The sequence below is a fragment of the Copadichromis virginalis genome, linkage group LG19 (genome assembly GCF_057382275.1).
Source record: "Copadichromis virginalis isolate Kocher_CV1m ecotype Utaka linkage group LG19, C_Virginalis_male_GT1.1, whole genome shotgun sequence".
Classification (NCBI taxonomy): domain Eukaryota; kingdom Metazoa; phylum Chordata; class Actinopteri; order Cichliformes; family Cichlidae; genus Copadichromis; species Copadichromis virginalis.
Window position 1 is genome coordinate 2,555,211 of NC_140636.1, and position 24,600 is coordinate 2,579,810.

General features: G+C 39.0%; 1 protein-coding gene and 1 long non-coding RNA gene across 2 annotated transcripts; one reads left to right on the top strand and one right to left on the bottom strand.

Annotated features, from left to right (window-relative positions):
• Positions 1–5,692: 5,692 nt before the first annotated feature.
• hhipl1 (HHIP-like 1) lies at positions 5,693–17,216 on the bottom strand. The gene is made up of 9 exons (XM_085441441.1): positions 16,888–17,216; positions 15,173–15,819; positions 14,823–14,966; positions 14,082–14,410; positions 12,986–13,112; positions 10,266–10,411; positions 10,073–10,154; positions 8,328–8,410; positions 5,693–8,222 (listed from the first exon to the last, which is right to left on the bottom strand). The coding sequence occupies exons 1-9, from the start codon at positions 17,173–17,175 to the stop codon at positions 7,663–7,665; spliced, it is 2,406 nt and encodes an 801-aa protein (XP_085297567.1). The 5' UTR covers positions 17,176–17,216; the 3' UTR covers positions 5,693–7,662.
• LOC146685359 (uncharacterized) lies at positions 11,307–11,743 on the top strand. The gene is made up of 2 exons (XR_014916722.1): positions 11,307–11,529; positions 11,609–11,743. It is a non-coding gene; the product is annotated as an uncharacterized LOC146685359 (long non-coding RNA).
• Positions 17,217–24,600: the final 7,384 nt, after the last annotated feature.

The following is a 24,600-nucleotide window of genomic DNA, read 5'->3' on the forward strand; positions in this document are numbered from 1 at the left end:
ACATTACTAACACACAACAATATATCCACTTAAACAGTTCTTCCTGTATATGGTGTCACTTAATTTCTTAGCTTAGGTATTTCATATCTGTTTCTGAACTATATTTTGAGCTCTAGTTTCAGAGTGCGTCTGGATAAAAACATCCATCAAAGTCCAGGAACTCGCTATGTAATAAGCTACTCTACTAATAAATTGGAACAAACAAATACACAAGCTGATGTAAATACAATGAAAAGAACAACTAACAGATGGTATGGTGCTGCAGAGGTCACCACAGTTCACAGCAAGAAGCTTCCTGCTTCAAACCCAGAGTCCTCTCTGTGAGGGGTTTGCTTGTTCTTCTTGTGCCTGTGCAGGTTTACAAATTACAAAAAGTGAATTATAGTTATTAATTCATTCATTATAGTTGTTAATTATGTGAACTGTGGTTCACAAGTGCTTTGTGGTGAGTGATACTAGAAATGTGTTACAAAAATGCCTAGTTCTTATTTTTTGTGTATACTATCCCTACCATATTACTTTATATGATATATGATAGTACTCTATTCCTGGATAGGAAAAGTGCGTAGCTGAAAAAAAAATCTTTCATACAATACTGTATCTTAAGATAAGATAACTCTTTATTGTCATTGCACAGTCATACATAGTACAATGATATAATGAAATTGGAAAACTGTCCTTCGTTGGCACTACATATAACACAACACGACCCGATACGACACATCACAACGCAACACAAACAACACAACACAGTATAATAACATAGTAATAACAAAGAAGAATAAGTGTGCAGATTTATAAGTGAGGTACCAATGCATTTGGCTTGCTTGTTGCCATATTTAGTAAAGCCATTTATAAATGAACAAAAAACAAGCTGAAGATCAGAGATGACTAGATTGGTATTCCATAGTGTATCTTTAAAAAAAGCACCACAAATTAGAGCAAGATGGTCAACTGTAATGGTACAACACAGAGGAAAATGAGTCATAGCCTAAATAAACAAACAGGTGTGCTATCAACCACCCCCCCACATCTGAATACAAGCAGCAGCTTTATCCCACGCCAAGTCCTTCAGTGAAGTTAAATGATGACCTCAGAGAAGTGTCACATACTGACTCACTTAACAGCAAGGTTGCTGCTATAAACACAAGCAGTGGGTATGGACAATTTACATGTGCCCATCATTAGCTAGCATTACTGACTAACAAATTAGCCATCCAAGCAGTTAGAGCAGTGATCATGATGTCACTAAAAAGGTTGTTTTCGCAGTAGGAATGCACCGTTTTTCATTGCAAAACTGAAAGATTAATTGAAGGACTGTCAACCTGCATGGTCAGGAGGAGAGCACTGATCAATGTAGCCAAAATAAGATACCTTTGAGGAGCCTCTTTAGAACTCAAGGCTTATGTGAAAAGTCTGCAATGTGGAAATCAGCAGTGCTCTGGGAAAAAAAACGAACCATTTTGAATTGACATAAAGTATTCTGATCCAGATTTGGAGCACCGTTCTCAGCCTGTAGGGGAAAGTAAGTGGGTGAATAAATTGTCCTATCTGCCCAATAAAGGAATAGTTTACACCAGCATTCATCTACATTGACCCCATGCTCACATAAGTGCTGGGAGCACTATGAGAATCCTGTTTTTTTTTCTTCTTTCTTTTCTCCAGTATTTTCAGCACCATTGTACCCACAATCATGAGGCCACTTCTTTACATTTTCATTTAAATTTACTCTTATCAAGGCATGTTCCATTATATTTAAATATTCAGCCCATCCATCCATTCGCATCCGCTTATCCTTTTCAGGGTCACGGGGGAGGCGGGGTACACCCTGGACAGGTCGCCAGTCTGTCGCAGGGCTAACACACAGGGACAGACAACCATTCGCACTCACACACTTCGCATTCACACCTATGGGCAATTTAGATTTTTCAATTATCCATTTCTACCCAGACTTTTGATGAAATGTCTTTATTAGAATCATCCATCCATCTTCTTCCACTTATCTGGGGCCGTAAGGGGCAGCAGCTCAAGCAGAGAAGCCCATCTCCCTCTCCCTGGCCACCACCTACAGCTTGTCCAGGGGAACACCGAGGTGGTCCCAGACAAGTGGAGAGATATAATCTCTTCAGCGTGTCCTGGGTCTGCCTCGGGGCCCAGGAGGCATCCTTGTCAGATGTGCAAACCACCTCAACTGGCTTCTTTCGATGTGAAGGAGCTCTACTCTGTGCCCCCCCCAGATGGCCAAACTCCTCACCCTATCTCCAAGGGAGAGGCCAGCCACCCTTCGGAGGAAGCTCATTTCTGACGCTTGTAACCACAATCTCGTTCTTTCGGTCACTACCCACAGCTCGTGGCCATAGGTGAGGGTAGGGGTGTAGATTGACCGGTAAATTGAGAGCTTCACTTTTACAATCAGCTCTCTCTTCACCACGACGGACCGGTACAGCATCCGCATCACTGCGGCCACAGCACCAATCCGTCTGTCGATCTCCAGCTGCCTTCTCCCATCCAGGACCTCTGCTCCTGGCCGCCACCTGGCTCACAATGCACCCGGCCTCTGCAGCGCCTCCTGCAGGTGGTGGGCCTGTAGGAAGATGGGCCCATGTCCCTTTTTCGGGCTGTGCCCAGCTGCGCTCCATTGACTAAGGCCCCAGACCATCACACTTCCTCCTCCATGTTTGACAGGTGATGACACACACTGTGGAACCATCCTTTCACCTACTCGACGACAAAGATCCTGTGTGATGAACTGAAGATTTCACATTTGATCCATCGGTCCATAATACCTTCTTCCAGTCTTCAGCAGTCCAGTGTTGGTGTTTCATGGTACAGACAAGCCTCTTTGTCTTGCCTGGCTTTCTCGCTGCAACTCATCCTGTCAAACCTGCAGCTTGAAGTCTTCTCTTCACAGCTGAAACAGACTTTCTTACTACGAGCACTGTTAAGCTGCTTGAAGCTGTTGTCCTGTGAGCCGCCATCACATGACCTGATTCAGTCGTGTCTCTGGGTCTGTCAGACTCTTCCTGTCACAGTTTGTTTCATATTGCAGAAGGAAACTGGACTCACTGACACCTTGACTTTCTTTGCAGTCTCTCTGTAGGACAGACCTACATTTATAAGAGTTATGATGGTCCGTCTCTTCCATTGTTAATTGCCTTTTTCTCACCCTGTTTGTACCAACACACTGCTTTCTGCAGCACAGTACTGTTCAGCTGATGCTGACGAGGGTACCACAGTGTGTCCAACACTGCTTTATGCAGACAGAGGAATTAGTAGCACCAGCTAAAATAACCTAACACTGAAAAAATTTACAAAGCAATGTGGCAGGCAACAAAGGCAAGCAGCTGAGTATATTCACCGGATCGCCATCAATTACAAAGGAGAAAGAACTCGTAAAGGCAGCATGCAAACTGAGCAGAATACAGAATGAGCAGAGATTACAAAGAAATCAAGAAACTTACTGAGAGCAAGGCCTCTTTTACAAATCTGTCTCATACAAAAAGCTGCTGTACAGGTATTAATAGGCATTAATAATATTTCATATAGTGCAGTCAGAACAACCTAGAGCTGAATGTGCTCAAAACTGTAGGGATCGAAGTGCACTCCAGAAGAAGTCCCTCTCCATTACCGCCCCGTACCTTACTCAACAGCACTGCTTCTGTCAGGTTCTAAGGTTTTAATGGTCACTCAATATAGACACTATCATCAAAAAAGAACAGGAGAACTCAGGAAGTTCAACCTGCCTCAGGAGCTGTTGATCCAATTCTACACTGTAATCCAGTCTGTTCTCTGCTTATCCATCACTGTCTGGTTTGGCTCAGCCGCAAAATCTGACAAGAACAGACTACAACAGACAGTGAGGTCTGCATTTTTTTTCACAAATCCAGAGTCAGGAAACAAGTAGGCAAACATCACTACAGACCCATCACACCCTGGATACAACCTGTTCCAACTCCTGCTCTGCTACAGAGCGCTGCCTGCCTACCTGTGAATATCACCCTACTGTCTCGTCCCACAACAAATTAAAATAATGAACCAGGAAACACATTAATTTAAAAATAATTAAATATAATTTTAATATTACTCATTAAAATCATCCATCCATCTTCTTCCGCTTATCTGGGGCCGTAAGGGGCAGCAGCTCAAGCAGAGAAGCCCATCTCCCTCTCCCTGGCCACCACCTCCAGCTTGTCCGGGGGAACACTGAGGTGGTCCCAGGCCAGCTGAGAGATATAATCTCTCCAGCCTTTGGTATGTCTGCCCTGGGGGCCTCCTCCCGGTGGGACATGCCCAGAACACCTCACCCAGGAGGCGCCCAAGAGGCATCCTTGTCAGATGCCCAACCCACCTCAACTGGCTGTACTCTGTGCCCCTCCCAGATGGCCAAACTCCTCACCCTATCACTATAAGGGAGAGGCCAGCCACCCTTCGCAGGAAGCTCATTTCTGCCGCTTGTATTCACGATCTCGTTCTTTCGGTCACTACCCACAGCTCGTGACCAGTGTTGGTCAAGTTACTTGAAAAAAGTAATCAGTAACTAATTACTGATTACGTCCCCCAAAAAGTAATCCCGTTACTTTACTGATTACTTATTTTCAAAAGTAATTAATTACTTAGTTACTTAGTTACTTTTTAAAAACATGATTTACAATCTGAACAGGTGATAAAGTGATAGATCTCTCAGCCCAATTCTACTTTTTCTGCATAATAATAATGCATAGATTCCTCTTCTTTTGGACATCACTGCTTGTATTTTTCTCATTTTTAACATTTATATTAAAATTATTCAACTTTATTCAAGAAATTGTGGAAATACAAATGCAAATCACTATTTTCTGGGACTGTCATGTTATTAAAATTTACTGGAAGGGAATACATGCAGCAATACAAGAAACATTTGGAAGATATTTACCTTTGGAAAGCAAAACTCTATTTTTTGGACTTATGCCAGAAGGATGGACAAAGAACGATAAATACTTGTTTAATATTTTACTGGCTGCAGGCAAAAAAGCCATCACAAAAAAATGGCTTTCTTCAGAGAGCCCAACTATGAACATGTGGATGGACATCACAATGGACATTCCCAGAATGGAGAAAATGACAGCAGATGTGAACTACAAGAGGGACCTGTTTGTATCACGATGGAGGAAATGGATGGACTACATAAAAAAACACAGGCCAGATTTTGCTTTTGCTTTAGATTCTGACTTTGTTAACTACTAGAAGACTACAGGAAATATTAGTTACATTAATGGAAACAAAAACACACTCCCTACATTTTTTTTAATTATTTTTTTTCTTTTTCCTTATGTAACTTTTATTTATTTATTGTTTCCTGTTTTGCTTCTTTTTCTTTTCTTTTCTTTCTTCTTCTTCTTTCATTCTTTTTGTATGGATATTTTAGCTGTTTAAATATAGAAAAAAAAGAAAAATATATGTAGTTACAAATTGCTGAAGTTGGTGGTATTGTATAGTGATTCCAAAATGTCAATTAAAAAAAGAAAAAAAAAAGACCTTTTTAAATTCCTAAAATATAAATGTCCAGGGTGAAAGTCTCTAAATTATTTGTCCAATACTGTAATATCTGTGGTAAAATGTTTACAGGTCCATCACAATTACCCTACAACAAATACACACACATTTTCATTTAGTAGTTTTTATATATTATATTTATGATATTAATAGAATAGAATAGAATAGAATTTAACTTTATTGTCATTGCACATGTCACAAGTACAAGGCAACAAAATGCAGTTTGGATCCATCCAGAAGTGCTTTAGCATGATATAGATATATTACAATATACATATTAGCAATAATATAGGTATATAGACATGATATGGTAGCTATATGGTATAGCTATGATATTGTAGCTATAATTATAGAACAAATATAGATACAGAGTAGGACTATGATTTGATTTTTTTTATTTGAAGAACAGCTATGACAAAAGGGGTTTTCACCAGCTTTTCTGAACTGCTACAATTAAGAATTAGAAAACACAAACACACACACATCCAAGAAAAGCAGTTCTTGTTGATTAAGATGAACAGGTATGCAGACCGAATATTTTTTCAGGTTCTCTTGTGCTTTTAAAATAGTAGTATTATTCTGCCATCTGCTGGAGAAATGTGCAACATATCATCATATCTGAAAAGTACTTTTCAAACCTTTTTGTTTTGAAAATATAAAAGCATTTATAAAAAGCCTTAATGAATGCTTAAACAGAGGCGGTGTGGTTTGTTGACCCCTGCGCCCCTTTTATAAGTTCTTAACTATTTTTTGCATTTTTTTAATTTATATTACATTTACATTTAAATCTATAACTAACTATATAACTATATATAAATGTCATCTGTGAAACAGAATATTGCAAGCAGGTTCTTTAATATTCTCCAAAAAACACACAATTTCAGTATTTTAATAACCAGCACGTGTTATTTTAGAATGAGCATAATGAATGTGAATACAACAACGTGCAAGTTTGGAATTACTTATGTCTCCTCAGTACGGTGCTGAAAGCTTTAAATAAACCATCCCTTCAATAAATAACCACATATTAAAAGGTAAAACACTTTGACTTGTGACACATGCATTCAGCCACAATTAAAAACACAAAGTCAGTGTCTTGAGTTTCATATGTGATGTTGGATCCGCAGAATCATCATTTTCACCGAGTGGTCATCTCTGTTATGAAATTTGGCAAGATTAAAGACCTCAAAAAAGAAAGTCTCCATCTCCAGCTCATGCAACTGCATACACGTATCAATATTATCTTCATAATAGTCAGTTTAATGTGGGCATCTGCTGCTGTAAAGTAACGTTATCACAATATTCTGCACAAAATAAGCAGATGTAGAATGTGTCTGCTTACGCAAGACTTCTGGAGCTCAAATACGTTAAATATAAAAACACATTAAATGTCTTTTCATGAGACTTTGTGGAGTTCCAGAATGGAAGAAAAGCTAAAGCGAGGTAATTTATGTAAAGACAAGTGATAATGTCAAGCTTTTATCTTTGATAGTCTTTGAGATAATCATCTTCAAATATTGCATCAGATTTCACATGTAAAAGGTTTCAGGTATGCCTCTTTGCTCTAAGGCTTTTATCCAGTTCACCTTTATATTACATTAAGCAGGGACTCATTGTTTTTTCTTCCCACAAAAAATTGAGACACGAAATATACAGTCAACGTTTTAATATTACACTGTAAAGTCAAACTTTTATAACCCAATAATAAAATTCAAAGTATTCACTTATCAATGAAAAGTACTGAAGGAAAAAGCTTGTGTGTAATTAAATTGTTATACTATATCTTAATGTACTATAAGTAAGATCCATTATTTTGAGAAAAACGACTGCCTTTATTATTTTATTAATTTATAACTCTTAGTTTGTCTCAGTATACACGCTATCCTGCCGTAGGTTATTGAAATGTATGCATTTGCTTGTGAGCTTTATTTAAAATACTCTTAAGTAGTTATCACGTTCGTTGTAATGTACAACATATAACACAACTGCAGTTTTAGATTACTGATCATTTCTTGTTGCTGTGGGAAATAGAATAGCTGTCTGTGTTGTGTTGTGATTTTTTTTATGTTTTTTTAAACAGGACATTAACTCTTTCGTAATTGCTCTCGACAACTAGTATTAGTTAAACTTTTAGACTTCTGCAACATATGATGAGTTGCCACAGATCACACCAGCATCTTCATAGTGGGCACAGTTATGTGTCCCCACACCAGCATGTCTGCAATCTAAAAGGCTGGATTCAGTGCCTACACACTTAACATCATCAAGAAGAATCCGCAAATCCTTTCCCTCACCAAACTCAGAGTTCTTAGCTGCTTTCAGAGCATGTTGGAAGCCGAGCTGCCGGCAAACCACTCTAGCATTGACAAGGGTCCACAGGTCATCACACACGGTACCCCATTCCCCATTAATGTAGATTTCTACACGTCCACGGTCACTCCTGGAATCCCCAACCAGTCTCACTGCTCCCGTCTGGATGTGAGGTGCACGTTCCAATTTGGATTTATTCTTCCTATGCCGGCCTTTACGCCTTGAATTTTTGGTTGTTTTGGAAGTACCTGTGGCTGGTACAGGAGTAATCACGCCTGCTCCTATTTCACCTCGATGATCACTTAGCTCTTGGTGCCATTGATAGGATTCAGTGGATTGTGGCTGAAAGTTTTCATTCGGCAGGTCAATGCCAACCAGCGCTAATGGAAGATCATGAAACAATATAGACCAAATGATATTATAAAAACTGAGATAGCTGGTTTATCATTTCAGTTTGTGTGAAGAGAATGTGTATGTGAACTCACTTTCTTGAGGAACAAACTTGATGAGATTGCTTTTTACTCTCACTGGAAGAGGGTTGTAGTGGCACTGTCTTGGTGGTGCACGTCTAAAACACAATGACAAATAACTGTTTATTGATAGATTCTCTGTTTATTCTTATTTATCCGCTGACAGTCTGTTTTTAACAGTCAAGATCAGACACGGTGATAAAGGAGGAGTTAGGTTCCTTTTATTGCTTCTCTTTGCCGTCCTTTAACATTTAACATTTATTGTCCTTTTGGAAATTGACCATACCAAGGAATCATTGTCGTCTGTGGAGACCGCCATTGCACTGACTGCTGTGTTTTTAGAGGGGTCTGCTTTAAGGCAGTCGTGAAATTTCCTCCCCATATGAACAGCAACAATTACTAAAAACTACTCTTCCATCTATTTACTGACTTCTGTTATTAATTAATAACCTGACATTAATAACCTGAATTCATCTCCCAAATTAATTAATCTTTCTCAGTGATTACATTCAAATTTACACCTAAACTGTGTCATTTGTTAGACTGCAACATCATAAGGTTCAACCGGGAAAAAAAAAAGCTAAAATCTCTCCACTCACCAGAAAAACATGTAATGGGCATCTTGAGGCACCTAATTTTGACTGTCTAGCTAATCAGATACAATATATTGTGAAGCCCACAACTCAAGAAGAGAATTAGAACAAATACATTGTAATCACGTCGAACTTCCAGACCTCGTCTTTATTACTGCCTCTATTAACACAAACCCGTTGATCTCCTCCACTTTGACAGATTACAATTGTAGTCTCCCTGTAGTCTCTCTCCAGTTTGGCACAATCCAGACTTTCAAGATTAACAGAGCAACTCTTCACATTAGAAATGGGAGTAGAAAGGAATCACACATCTCCATCAAATCTTCAAGTTAATACACTCATGTTAGCCTCTAATCTTTTTCAAACTTTCTGATTAGACAACAGAAATGTTCTTTACTACCTGCAACTACAAAACACAGCTAAGAAGAGAATTCCTATACTTCACAACCCCACAGATCTCAACTCTTTCCCCAACAAACAAACAATAAAAAACATGAGCACAAAATCAATATAACTATTTGCAAATGAAAATAAGACTTCAAGAGTGGATTTTTGGACATGGATTTCTATGAGTGCATTTTTACCTACATTTATTCTATAAGTCCGTGACAAAAATACCAATTTACAACTGAACTGACAGAAGTTGAGACCTGCAGCTAAAGATGAGGCACTGAAACGGTTTATATAAGAAACAGAGAAAAGTCCCTGTCTATCTCCACATCTGTAAGAAGAGTAACACCAAATAAAAAAACTAAAGTGCACTTCAGCAATCCCTCAGATTGACTGCAGGAAGATGCATTATTGAGATTACTGAAAATGTTCTCACTGTATTTTCTACCTTTCCATCCCCTGATACAAATGACTGGAAATATTTTGGAATCTTGATCACAGGTCTTGATTAATAGCATGCACATGTGGGCTGTCAAGTAGCCAGGAACGCTTCAGTGACTGAATCTCACTGAATCTATATCTATGTACAGATGTTTCTCTGTACCTGACAAAAGGAACTAAACAAAAATAATGGTAAGTGGAACAGTGTGGTTATACTTTCTCTACAAAGATGTTTCTCCCTCTAAACAACCTGTCATTGATTCAGGTGAGTTTGCCTAAATTCATATTAATTTCATTTAAAACAAACTGAAAATAATGAGTAATTCTATCACTCACCTTGAGGGATCGATGACTTTATAAACGACTCCTGAAGGTGATGTAGCACTTGGTATTGCAGTGGACATGAAGTAAAGCTCACCTGAAATGAATAACATATTTAAAGAATATTACACAAAACATTCATTTCAACTGCTTAAACCAGCTAAAAACACTACAGGAAAAACTGTGAGATTGTGAGATGATTCGTTACCAGATTCATCCTCAGCAAAGGAGATAATGTACTGGTGATAGTTGTTGATAAGTCCAGGAAAGGCACAGGTTAGCCCCATCCCCATACATATCTCGTTGTATTTCCAGTTTCCTGTTGTTTTGTCCTCCTGCAGGCTCATCAAACGCCTGGAACATAAATAAAATCTATGATTTCTAATGTGTAGGCACTTTGTGTGTTTTTTGTGTTTTTAATTTCACACCCCTTAGTACCAGTTACTTCTGCATTTTTAGAGTACTTATGAATTCCTTCAAATAACTATAGTACATTTGGTACATTGCACATTGGAGTTTTGGATAAGAAATGAAAGATACAGAAGACCTGATATTGACCTCTGATAGTGAAAAGATATGGTTGTTACAGGGACTAGAAAGAGAGAGGCCTGGACTTGGACACCGCTGTCTTAGACTATTTAAAAGTAGAATGGGAGGCAAAGCCTTCAGCTTTAAGGCTCGTCTTCTCTGGAACCAGCTCCCAGTTTGGATTGGGGAGACAGGCAACTTTTCTACTTTTAATATTATGCTCAAGACCTTCCTTTTTGATAAAGCATATAGTTAGGTGACCTTTTTTAGGCTCTAGTTTAGGCTGCTAGGATGATGCACCCATGGTGAGTGAAGTATTTTTCCTTCACTCACCTTTTCAAGGTTCAAGGTTCTTTATTCGTCACATGCATAGTTATACAAGTATAACACAATTAAATGTAGCCTGACACGCTCCTCGACTTGTGCAAAGGGGGGGAGAGAGGAAGAACATTATATATGATCTACATTAGGTGAATGTGCAGTAGTAGCATGTAAGCAGCAAGCAGGTGAATTCTGTACATTAAGTGAATTAAATAAGAATAGACAATCTGAACATTTTACAAAATAGACAATATGAACATATTTAAAATTAAAGGAATTTGAAATGTACTTTGTGCCGGTGGGTTTAGAGCAGGGGTGTCAAACTCAAATACACAGTGGGCCAAAATTCAAAACTGGAACAAAGTCGCGGGCTAACTTTAATATTTATTGAAATATATTTGTCACGGTCCCCATGCCTGCTCGGCTGGCCCTGTGTGGCTACATGTTATGTTTTGTCTTTTCTCTCTCTCCTCTCTCTCTGCTCGCTGCCTGGGCGGAGCTCATTGTGAGCTCCCGGCCTCCACCACCTGTAGGCAATCACCTGTGGCTCCTCACCCTGTTTGCTCCCGCTACTTAAGGCAGTGACTGAGAGCACCTCGCCGCTGGACTATTGAATAACGCTCGTCAGTGCTACTTTAGCCTCAGCCAGTTTTGAGCTCTGTCCGTAAAAGTTCCGTGCTAACCCTTGTTCTCTGTATGCAGATTTCTCGTGTTTTGGTTTGGAGACTCTGGACGCTTTTCCCGACCCCGCTCTGCACCCCTGGGAACCCTGGCCCCCTTCTCCCTCACCTGTATATAGTGCACCTGGAGTGTGTAAATAAACCTGTTTTTCTGAGACTTCAGTCTGCGCCGAGTCCTCCCTGCTCCTCCGTGACAATATTTATTCCTCCAGATATAAGAATGAATCTTTTCTTATGGACTCAAACACGTTTTGCTGAAAAACTGGAACAAGCAAAGCTTAATACTAAACAATATATATATTAGCTGTATAATACCAGTAGGCCAGCTCTGATAGTCATTTGGTATGGCTTCGTGGGCCAAATGTAATTAGGCTGCGCGGGCCAGAGTTTGACACCTATGGTTTAGAGTATGTAGAAGAGAGTCCTGTCTCAGTCACTTATGGAGCAATCCTGCAGCAGCGTTCTGCTGTACGGATCACTCTCTGAAGAGCTTTTCAGTCTTTAACACAGCTGTTCCCAAACCAGGATGTTCTGTGTGAGGATGCTCTCCACAGCGCCTGTATAGAAAATCCTGAGGATCGCTGGAGAGACCTTCACTCACTATGTATTTGTACACCACTCTGCATTTAATCATTAGTTGTTATGAATGCCTGGCTCTCTTCCACAGCTTGTGCTTTATCCTGTCTTCTTCCCATCAGCCCCCTCCAGTTGCAGCAGATAGCTGCTCCTCCTTGACCCTGGTTCTGCTGGAGGTTTCTTCCTGTTAAAATGGAGTTTTTCCTTCCCACTGTCACCAAGTGCTTGCTCAGTTGGTTAGTATCTTGCCCAACAACACTTCCACACATGGCCTAGAGAAGCAGGGACTCAACCCGGCCCCTCTATTCAGCCACATAGCTGCCATCCAATTACAATATAAAAGTATTTTTTATTTCCTAAATTAGGTGGACACTCTGAAAGTCTACACAAAAGGTTAAGATTAGCATCTTTGAGTAAGACTTGTGGAGTGGTTCTGGTCTACCTAGAATTCAGCTATCAAGACTAGTCCAACCAGGATTAGTCTTGATAGCTGAATCAATATTGATTTTGATAGATGAACCAATACTGAAATAATGGTGACCTGAAGAAGAGAAGGTCCTTCATTTTATTTGGCGAGGAACATGGAGGGTTTGTAAAAAATGAATTTTTCAATTAGCCATTTCTGAAATCCTAGGATGTGAATGAAGTTGCATCAAACAAAGCAGTTATTTTAAATTTTTTGACAGAAACAACAGTTATTTAGATTTTGGGGGGCAGACATAACACTCCTTTAATTTCACAAATGATTGGTATTTCACTACTGTTATCAAAATAAAAATAAATGTTCTAAACAATAAAATAACATCTTTCAAGTGAATCCTACCCACTCATGAAGTCTCCAAATATATAAATGCCATTCAGGTTGGGGTATTCACAACCTCGATACACATAACCACCAGTGACTGACTTGCCCATCCTATGAGGATATGCATAAACAGGCAGGACATCATCTGTGAAAAAAATGAAAAAGGGTCATTAACTGCATTAGTATGAATCTCCATTATCAGAGCATCAGAACAGGATGTGCCATTATAGATACATCTTAGTTCAACATTGGGTTGGGTTCAGTCAAGTACCAACAAATGATTTGTCATCCATATTTGACTGATAAGCTAAATGTAATTCTGAATTTTTAAGCAAATATTTATTGCGCTGCTAATTAAGAGTGATTCTGAATATAAACTCTGCCATTAATTTGGAAAAATGTAGGACCTGATTCAGAAGAAGAAATGTGGGGGGAATCAGTGACAATGAATCATGTAATGGCGACAGTGAGAGAGTAATAGTGTCTCTATTGAACAAGACATTTATGTAAACTATTCAGTAATTGTATGATGTTTTTGTTCATACAAAAACTGCAAAATATACTCAGCATCTGATTTATCAGGTACACTTATTAAACTGCTTGTTAATGCAAAGTTCTAATCAGCCAATCATGGCAGCTGCTGAAATTCAAATCAAGTATCAGAATTAAGAAGCAATTACTTTGGATATGGCATAGTTATTGACAAGGCAGTTGGACTATTTCAGAAACTGTTGACCAAATTCTGATTTTTCCACATAACATGGACTAACCAAAATAAAAGAATGGAAAAAAGTTGCCTGAAGTGATGATTTTGGATGGTAGGCTGGTGGCAGTGGTATAATGGTGTGGAGAATATTTCCTTGGTCCACTTTTTGTCCCTTCACACCAACTGAGCATTGTTTAACTGCCACAGACTAATTTGATGCATGTTCAGTCTTCCATGTAAGAAAAACCAGAAAGTTGATTTCACCAGAAGAATTAACGCACTTCTGAGTGCAAAATGGTGACTAGTCTGAGACAAGTGTAGACTGATTGTGCTATTTTTAAAGCAATGGATAAATTACACAGACAAATCTTTAACATACACAATAGTGCATTGATGTGGCATACCTACCTAATGAACTGTTGGCACATAGTTTCTTATCGTAGCAAGAGAAGCCTTCTTTAGCTCTCCAGCCATAATTTCGACCTTTCTCGATTATATCGATTTCCTCGAACTTGTTCTGGCCTACATCCCCACAGAAGATACGCCCTTTGCCGTTTTTGGTCCATGGATCACCCCGGTCCACCGAACACCTCCACATATTGCGAACACCGTAAGCATAAACCTCCGGGCGTGCTCCCTGTTCATGTATAAACGGGTTATCTGGAGGAATTCTGTACAATGGACCTCTCTGGTTGTCATCCACATCAATTCGAAGCACTTTACCCAAGAGAGCTGACCTACAACGTAAAAAATGTTGATCTTTCACTACATATTGATTGTCAGTGTTTCCACAGTTTTTAAACAGCAATACCATCAGTACTTTCATCCTCTCGCCTCTTTAACAGACACACAACAATTCAAACTGTATATTTTTTGTATAGTTGTCATATTTATCTTTAAAACATTGTAATAAAAAATTGAAAATTTTTACTGTTTTTGCAATTTCTTACTGAACACGAACTGAACATAATTTTCACCAGATTGTAATGAAGGTTATAATGTCATAACAACATGCCTTTAATGGCAGATTTTTTCATCTAAAATGTCAAGAAACATACAAGATTATACATTCAAATGAGCTTTTTTACATTTTAATGAATAAATGTTTTACATTTTTCATTTTTGGATGTCTAATTATGAGCTCCTTACTTGTTTTGAGCATTCCCATATTTCCCAAATGGGTCTCCTGCCATTCCACCATCACCTGTGAAAATATACAAGTACCCATCATCTGCAAATAGCAGCTGCCCTCCATTATGGTTGGATGCCGGTTCATCAATCTCCAGAATAACTCTAAAGGAACATGTTGATACAAGAAATAAGGAATAGATCGGGTGTTAAAACAAATTTACACAAAAAAAACACAAAAGAATTGATGCAAACCGTTTGTTTCTCTCTGATAATGGTCAATATGACAAAAAGTATAAAACTGCAAAACAGTTCAGGTTTTAGAAAAAGGTAGTGCTTTTTGCTAACCAAGTACAACAGTTCATACCTACCGCTCAGAGGTGTGGTCCACCTCATTCATGTCATTGGCTGATACGTGGAACTCACTGATTCTGATTCTCTCATCAAAACCCACCTCCACTGAGTAATACACATACAGCTTCCCATTGTACTTGTATTTGGGGTGAAAGGCAAGTCCGAGAAAGCCTCTCTCATCACCTTCCCACGATGATGTTAGCACTGCCTGGGTAATGTTCAAAAATGGTCTCTCCAGCTTGGACCGATCTGGAAGATAGGTCCACACCAGGCCGACCTGTTCTGCCACAAAGAATCTATGTGTGCCATCATTGGCATGCACCATGGCTAATGGATTCTGGAGACCATTGGCCACTTCTTCCAGGCACAGCTGCAGACAGCCATCTGAGTTCACCTGAATGCCACCCAGGTTCTGGGTGAGTTGCTGGTTGTTAAGCAGATATGGATAACAGTAGTCCTTGTCTTGTATCTCCAGGTAATGGCAGAGACTGGTCTGATTTTCTCTGAAGTTTGCTATATATGGGTCACCAGACAAGAAAGGAATGGTGAAAGAACACTTATTCCAAAACTGAAAGCAGTATTCAGAGCAGAGGCCTGGGATGGTCCTGACCGGGGTGCTTGGATCCTCAGCATCAAAGAGGTGAGCTGCATAGGGAGAACACTCCTGAGATCAGACAGATGGAGGAGAGACAAAAAAAGAGGAAAAGAAGAGACATGCAACAAGAAGGAACAGTTAGTGCCACTGATAGCATGTAAAGTGGTCTTTAAACCTGCATTAGTTGTTTTTGTTACATGGATTACAATATGAACAAGTTACAAATACAGCGTACATAGGACAAGCATGATTTTAAATAAACTGCTTATTGCTGCAGTTTAACATCTGTCAAATGTAGAGGCTTTGCATTCATTTGACATTATGTATCCTTTATATAAATCTTAGTCCAGTACTCTCAGGGAACTGTCATCCCTTTACCTACTCGTTCTTCCATTACAAAGAAAAAAAGTCTGTAACTCTCTTTGCCCATTGTTTCCTGCTGTGCAAAGTCTTATATAAAAGCCTCTCTTGTGAAATATTATTAGTGATGTCAGTGAACTAAACCAGTAAAGTTGTGGGCCATAACAGAAAATACTGTTGAGCTTAAAAACCTAAAATGGTGACAGCAGCAATATTTCTTAATGTTAAGAAAGTTCATTCAGCCCTTATGACTAAAGGAGATATATAGAAGAGATATATAACTTTAGTCTTGACCCATATTGATCCGTATATATAAAATGATATGTCATGGTCAGGTGTGCTAAATTCTGCATAGAACTAGGGTTCTCCCTGTGCACTTTAACCACCTTGTATTCAGATAATTGAATAGATGATGGTAAACGAATATTAATGTTAAGAATGAATAATAATGTACTTCATTAATACATACTTGCAAAGCAAGATTACTGCAGGTTATTGTATTGAGATATGCCTGTAGATGATGAGGAGCATAATTCCATCTATTTCCTATAGACTGCTTTACCAGTAATGACAGAACATAAATAAAGCGCCAGACAAATCTTTCATAGCCTTTACTGTATATCAGTGTACAGCTTTCAAAGTCATCATGACATTTTTTAACTAAAGACTGCTTTGTTGTTTTGCTTCTGTTGCTTATTTCACAGCAGTTGTTTTGTTTGGCCAGTGTAATGGTAGGTCCTGGACTCAGCCAACCGACCTTTGTCCATGTGTTCCTACCTGGCAGAGCAAGTCAAAGATGAACCCGGCACAGCTGGTATATCCACTGTAGTCAAAATTATCCATAATCTGGTAGTATTTAGACATCAGCTCCTGGTCCTTCTGATAATCACAGCAGCCAAATTCCTTGTACATTATACAAAATTCCAGCTCCTTCTGCGGTCGGAAGGGCGGTTTAAAATCCAAACACTGCGGGTGTAACATCACAGGTGCAAAACATAGTGTCAAAAACAACAGAGTAGACCAGAGCCACAGATGGCTGGTGATTTTTCCACAACACCGCTGCATCACGGCTCACACTGCGTGACATGGGAGGACAGATTTTTCGAAAGAGGCTTCCCGTGTGGACTTTGATCATTTGCATTGCTCAACGCTCTGACGTGGTGAAGCGCAGGTCGGCGTTTATTTTTTTATGTTTGCTCGAGTTTTAGCAAACATAGTTTTAAGCAGTTTGAAATTACAAAGAAAATGTCATTATTCAGTCATTTTAGTAAGTACTGCATCAGTTATGCACAACAGTTTTTTTTTTCAGAACTGACGAAGCAGACAGTCCTCCGAATCCGACTTTGCGACTGACATTATTGCACATCAGAATAACTAACCAATTTATTTCCAGAGGGGGGCTGAGAAACAATCTTATGCTTCCGAAAGTAGGAAACAGAAAAATTATGACACGCAAATATGTTTTAAGTGGTTTGAATGAGGAGTTATAAATTACACTGGGAAGATTTAGTTAACCTTCTTGTTGCATTCGGTTGAAAAACGAAGCCAAGCTGTTTAATAGCAGAGAAAACGCCTTTTACTTTATCACCTGGAAACCCTGTGTTCTGTTCCTAAGTTAAAACCAACATTAGATAAATCGAAATATCGCCTTTCTCCATATTTCCGTTTAAGCTGTAAAACGCTTGTGTACAAAGACTGTCGTCGGCTCAGCTAAACTCACAGTCAGTGAGTCAGTCAGGCGGACTACACACATGCAAACATAAACACACTGTTGATTGATCTTTGACTGAAATTTTGTTTATTACATTATGTTCCACCAGTTTTCTATTTTTGGCCACAATACTTTCTCAGGAATTTAACAATTTTGTATTTATTTTAATTTTTTGTTCCAATACTGCTGGATCATATTTTCAATGTTCACAGCAAAATCTCCAGTGTTAAATTGACACTGGAGAGTGTCTATATGGTCCACACCTCTGAGTGTTAAATACAACACTGTTGAGTGTTAAATTAACACTTTTGACAGTGTTATATGTTTAAAAGTAACCTAGTCAGGTTTGAAGATTAACAATGGCTAACACTGAGCAGTGCTGATTTTCTAACACTGGAAAATAACTCAAAATGTTAGAAATATTCCAGTATTAGAAAATCAGCACTGCTCAGAATCTTCAAAACTGATTAACACTCAGAGGTGTGGACCCATATAGACACTCTCTAGTGTTAATTTAACACTGGAGATTTTGCTGTGTTCAAACCAATGAGTGTATAAAAGATTTTTATACAGTCATTGGTTCAAACACACACACACACACACACACACACACACACACACACACACACACACACACACACAGATGCTAAGTTTCCAAAAAGCAGATTTAGGGCAACATGAAGAAGCAGCAAGAGGAATAAGGATACAAATAGTTTCGTGATCACTCAGTGATGACGGTGTCTGCAGCTACATTACTCAGATGTTTACTGACTAGTTTGATAGTGAATTTCTTCCGATCTGGGTGTGTGTGTCTCTTAAATTAAATCTGCTCATAAACAGTTTTAGATATAGACTCTAAGAATCAGAATTTCTAAAAGACCACCTGTCAAGACAATTATTTACAAGATTAAAGTCCCCACCAAAAACAATGTGAGAATTGGGAAATTTAGTTAACCAGTGAAGCACTCGCTCCCCTAACCTGTCAATGAAACCATTATTTTCAGGTTAGGAACTGAAGCCATAAACATTTACAACAATTTGCAATATCAAGCACTAATAGAAAATAATGACCAACTCTGCCACATTCAGAGATCAGGATTTTTCCATTAAAAGTATTTTTAAGAATGAAAACAACTGCTAAGAAATAACTCAGAGCCCGACTGCACCCTGGTTCGTCCTTTTTGGGCCTAGGCAATGCAGAGTATCCACAACGCAGCTCATCTTTGGCCTCTGGCAGAACAGCTTGATCTGTTTGAATGACTTCTGTCCTTATGTCCTCTCTGTCCTTTTCCTCTCAGCCATAAAAACTTTCCAGGTGAGAGAGCCATTTTGCATGTGACTCGCTGGTTTCCTGATATTTTGCAAGTGGTGTGTCAAAGTGGTCGACTCTCTCCTTCATGGTTTTAATGTCAGCACAGATAAACTCAAAAATGTTGTTGGTGTCTCCTCAACCTTTCTCCATTTGACTGTTGGGGATTCAGATGGTGTAAGAGGAAGAAGGGGAAAATCCTCTTCTGTTATAGATGCAGCAGTTGTTAGTCTGAGCCGAGGTAGTTGTGCAATGTTTCCCTTGATGGTACTTGAGGGCACTCTTATCTGCAGTTTGCTAGTGAAGTTTTCTTGCTAGTGGAATTATCAGTTATTAGCACCTTATGAGCTTCCATGTTTCTTTTCTCAGAGCTTTTCATATTGTATTAATGTTGCAAGTCAAAAAGAGTAGAACAAAGTTAGCAAATAAGGCTCTAATTGCCCTATAACAAACAGAAATACCAGACCAGCTTATATATGACCAGCTTCTTTATATAGTATACTCATAGGTAAATGAACATGAAAGTACTGAGGAAGACTGTAGTGGGATTTACAGTGTGATGTACTGATGTCCCTCACAGTGACGTTGTGAGTTGAAAAGCAGAATGTGTGAATCTGTGACTTGAGAGAGCGCAGCTGAGCACTGGTGGCACTAATGAGAGGTCATTATCACAGAGTTGTGGTTGTAAGTAGTAAAGTAAATAAAACACATACAAATAAAATTTGAATTACACATTTGAAACTCTCAGTATATTTATGTAAATATCAAATCTACAAATTTTGGGATATTTTTCCTGTAATTCTAAATTTCAAACTACAAGTCAGAATGTCACGGCAGTAGCTGAACTCACACGGAGGCACAGGTTAGCAGGATTAACACAACTTTATTGCACAAACCATGAAACTGCAAGGACAATTAGACGTGAACTATGAACTGAGAATTATTACGTCTGTAAGGGTAATGTAAAGCAATAACTAGAAACAAAACACAATTGTATTACCAAGACAACTAGACCATGAACTATGAACAAAGATTTCCTAAGTCTGTGAGTTTGACGTGAAGCTATGATTAGAAACAAACATAATTAGACTGAAATAATTCGGTAGAAAGGCTAAAGCTCAGGGGCATGAAGGAAAGGCACGGGCTTCAGGGAATGCAACCGGGAGTCTCAATACACTGCAAATAGAGGAGAGTGGATTTAGTGGCTGAGTCCATACAATCCAGAGGAACTATAATCAAAGCAACAGGGAAGGTGGGAGGTCCGGGTGAGGCGGCTGGGTTCTGAGAGCGTGGGAATCCGTGGAATGCAATGATGGCGGCTGGAGGTCAGGCAGGTGAGGTGAGCAGATCAGAGCTGCCAAGCATAAGCCAGCGACAGCAGAAAAGGTGAGTATTGTCTGGGATGTAGCGTGGAAGTCGGCTGAGCGGCTGCAGAGAAAAAACACAAAGTGAGTTTCTTTCTATAACAATCTCTTTTTACGCAAAAGCTGTGACAGCCAGCACTAACTGTGGTTAACAGAACACTTGGTGAACAGCAGTGGTGAGTGCTCATCTTAAATGCTGGCAGCTCAATTTCCTGTAGGTGTGGAGACACACCTACACCAACAAAATAAAAGCCTATACCAACCAAACCATAATCATAATAAAATAACAAACTGAACGTAAGTTACCATAAGTACCATTTAAAAAAGTGAAGTGAAAAATACTCCTTCAACCTTAATTACCTGAAGCTCTAACATCTAATTAAACAAACATTTATAGCTCTAAAACACTTTAAATCTTTACTAGAAAGTTAAGCCTGCCAGGTGAGCAGGCAGGCAGCATGGACACCCAAGTCTGTGAATGCGAAAGCCAGAGAATGAGGTGACGTAGGATTTTGAAATTCATACCAAAGTGAGACAGGTAAGTGTCTCACTTTGGTATGAGACTCCTTGGAGACCCCTACATAAATATCCATGAACTATGGATGGATATGGATATGGATAAAACACCACTGTTTTAGCTAATCACATTTTATGTATGTGGCTCACATGCACACATTTTATGCGACGACTGCATACATATTAGGAGGATCAGCCGGACGCTGATGGTATGTATGTTGTTGCCATTGCACAGAATTTGTGGATGTTTTATCTGCTTAATCTAACTTGGTTGTCCACTTAGAGGCCTTTTGCTGTGGCATCACCTGTTGCTGCTGGGTCGGGAAGGGCTCCTTTCTAGGGGTGCAACGATACACAAAATTCACGGTTCGGGTCGATACTTTGGTGTCACGGTTTGATATTTTTTCGATACAAAAAAAATGTTCATGCTTTTTTAATTTGTCATTTATTAAAATTATAAATATATATTTTAACTCAAACGTACAGTTTTTAAATTTAATGTTGCTGAAACAAAAAAGTTATAAAAACAATAACTCTATCTGATCGAGAAATCACTCATCTTTGGAAAAGAGAGTTTATTACAGAGAAATGGCTCTTTCCAAAATAAAACCTACACTATACGCTTCTTCTGGGCTATATTCTCAGCAGCATATTAGACATATCAGGTCCCCGTAGTGATGAATGAAGCTTTCTGAAACATTGAAGCTTGTATTGAAAAACGGTTCATTACTCCAAGCTTTTCAACACAGCCCTCTCTGGTGACATCTGGTGGCCAAAAATATGAAGGGCAGCTTGAATCCACAAAATAAAACCAACTGCTGAGTAATGATTGCCCACTCTACAGAGTGGAATGCTGTCTAATATTGGGCCACCGTTGTGTTGCTTTAAACGTGTATTTTTTGGGGTGACAAAAATGTTGTTAATTTCTTTAATAAATAATTTTGACCAGTAAACTCTCCTTGTTTAAACATGCACCATGGCGTGGTCTTTCTTTGCTTGTGACGTCTTGATGTTGGTGATGTTGGGGCGACCGTGGCTCAGGGGGGTTGAGAAGCGCATCTGTAACTGGAAGGTCACCGGGCTCTCTGTCCTGGTCGTTGTGTCCTTGGACAAGACACTTCACCTACCGCCTACTGGTGTTGGCCAGAGGGGCTGATGGCGCAATATGGCACCCTCGCTTCTGTCAGTCTGCCCCAGGGCAGCTGTGGCTACAACCGTAGCTGCCTCCACCAGTGTGTGAATGTGAGAGTGACTGAATAGTGGCATTGTAAAGCGCTTTGGGTGCCTAGAAAAGCGCTATATAAATGCAATCTATTATTATTATTAAATACAATAATTGAAAAATACCACGTTACATATAATATACATATAATAATGTACAACACACATTATGCTTCTGCTGTGAGGTCCCGCCTCCATGTACTTATGCAGTTAATCGGTAGACGGGTATTTTTTTTATAAATAATATTACATTAGGGAAATTTTCCTATACATATTTTTGACCTGGGGGTAGAATTGATTGTGAACTTGCAAATTAAAAACATGATGCATTTAAGGTAACCCTCTTCCATTTGTATTTAAGAAGAACATTTGTTCCACTGTGCGATGGCCGAACCTGTTCCTTTTATATTTAGATCATTTCTCCTGCCTTAAGGAAAATCCTTTCACATGGAACAGAAGAGGCTGGAGTGCAGAGAAACTGGTAGAGATGCAGTTATACAGTCTACCTGGGTCCCACAAACTCTCAGCTAAAGAGAATAAATAAATTAAACTGCTGCACATTTTGCAGACTAACAGTTTAAGATTATTTCAAACAAAATGTATCTTTTTATAACATTAAATGTAAAGAGTCAAATAGAAGTCTTTCTAAAGATATTTAATAATATTTATATTATGAAAAGCAGATTTTTGACATTTTACGTTTTTCCCGTTGTCAGATAAAATAAACACGCACAAAACAAAAGCAAACAACAAGAACGCAAAGCTGGAAAACCCACCCGATTGACCAAAATCAACTCAAAATACTCCCACACAACAGAACCTCCTCTATTCCTCGCTGGCTCCAAATCGCTCAGTTAAAATATCAGTGGTTTGCTATCTGTCACCATCAAAACACTCCACAAATCCCGCGAATGATTCGCTTCTATTGAATCAGATACCGAAGCAGTTAGGTTCTAAATGAAGCTTCGGACGTCACTGATCACGTGACTCTGGCTAAACGAATCAAGCTTCGACACAGAGCTTCTGAAGCAGTGTGTTTTTATTTTTTTTGACACACGCACCGGAGCGTCAGCTTCAAGCGGGCCATCACTACCTGCACCGTTTTGTATATACACCTGGTGGACTTGTAATAAAATTGTTGTGTGCATCTGTTCCTGGAGTCCTCTACGTCAGACCTTAACAGAATTAATTTATGGATACAGGTAAAAGATATGTAATCCCCTAATGTTTACTTGGTTCGTAGTTTGACTGACTTTGTAATCTGTCCCTCATACAAAAATAAATGTGGTATTTAAATTTAAACCGTTAACCTATGGGCATTCCTTAGCTCCATGTTAAAACAGTTTAGTATTATACACAGCATTGTTATAATCAAAGAAACTATCAGTACACAATAGCTGTACGGGCAGTACCTGACTACAGTTTAATATTGTTTGATTAAATGATTATTTATAATAGAAAGGACATCAGTCATCATAAAGAACAGTACAGGTGACCAGTTGCAATAAATGAGCATTCTGACAATATGTCAAATGACTAATATCTGAGCTGTCATACAGTGAAAAGCAGGGGTCATCCTGGACAGGTTGCCACACAAGGTAACACAGAGAGAGTTACACTTCTCTAACATGCTTAGGGGCTGGCCTTGCACAGAATAAATATAACTGAGCCTGTAATTTTTGCAAATTGTTAAACCCATTGAGCAAAGCAACATTGTCAAATTTTTGGTTTTATCCTAAAAATGTGCATTTATTGGAATACCACTTTAAATTCTGGGGGTTATTACAACTGACACTTTAGATTCGCAAATCTATTCCACCTGAACAGGAGGAGTAGGGGTGCAACGATACCCGTATTGATATTGAACCGTTTGATACAGTGCTTTCGGTTCAGTACGCATATGTATTGATTGATTGAATCTTTATTTTGAACATGTTGAAAAAGTATAAAAAAAAAAATAGAATTAAAAGAGACAAATGAACAAAGCAAACAAAAGGAAAACGAGCAACCACAACTCCAAATAACGTCCATGTTCAAAAAGGAGCAGGTATGTATGAACAATACAAAATTTATTTTATCAACTTTTCTTCTGACGATGCTGTCTGTGAGCGCTCAGTGGATCTGCGTTCGACTAGTCCGCCTAGGCTGCACTGTCGAGCGCAGATCCACTCAGTGTTGCCAACTTAGCGACTTTGTCGCTATATTTAGCGAGTTTTCAGACCCCTTAGCGACTTTTTTTCCAAAGAAAGTCGCTAAAAAAGACGTGAAAGCGCGTATCGCTTTTACTCTCAACAAGCAGCGGGTGCTGTAACGCAGTCAGTTCTTCTTTTACTCTTATGCTGTTTTGTGGATCACAAGGTTTAAAACTA

What these genes read in the sequence shown, in the direction of transcription:
- hhipl1 (XM_085441441.1), bottom strand. Translation starts at nt 17,175, where the DNA reads ATGCAGCGGTGTTGTGGAAAAATCACCAGCCATCTGTGGCTCTGGTCT. An exon ending in AAAGTCATCGATCCCTCAAG is followed by an intron (nt 8,411 to 10,072) that starts GTGAGTGATAGA and finishes ATTGTGTTTTAG; the next exon opens with ACGTGCACCACCAAGACAGT. An exon ending in CAAGTTTGTTCCTCAAGAAA is followed by an intron (nt 8,223 to 8,327) that starts GTGAGTTCACAT and finishes ATCTTCCATTAG; the next exon opens with CGCTGGTTGGCATTGACCTG.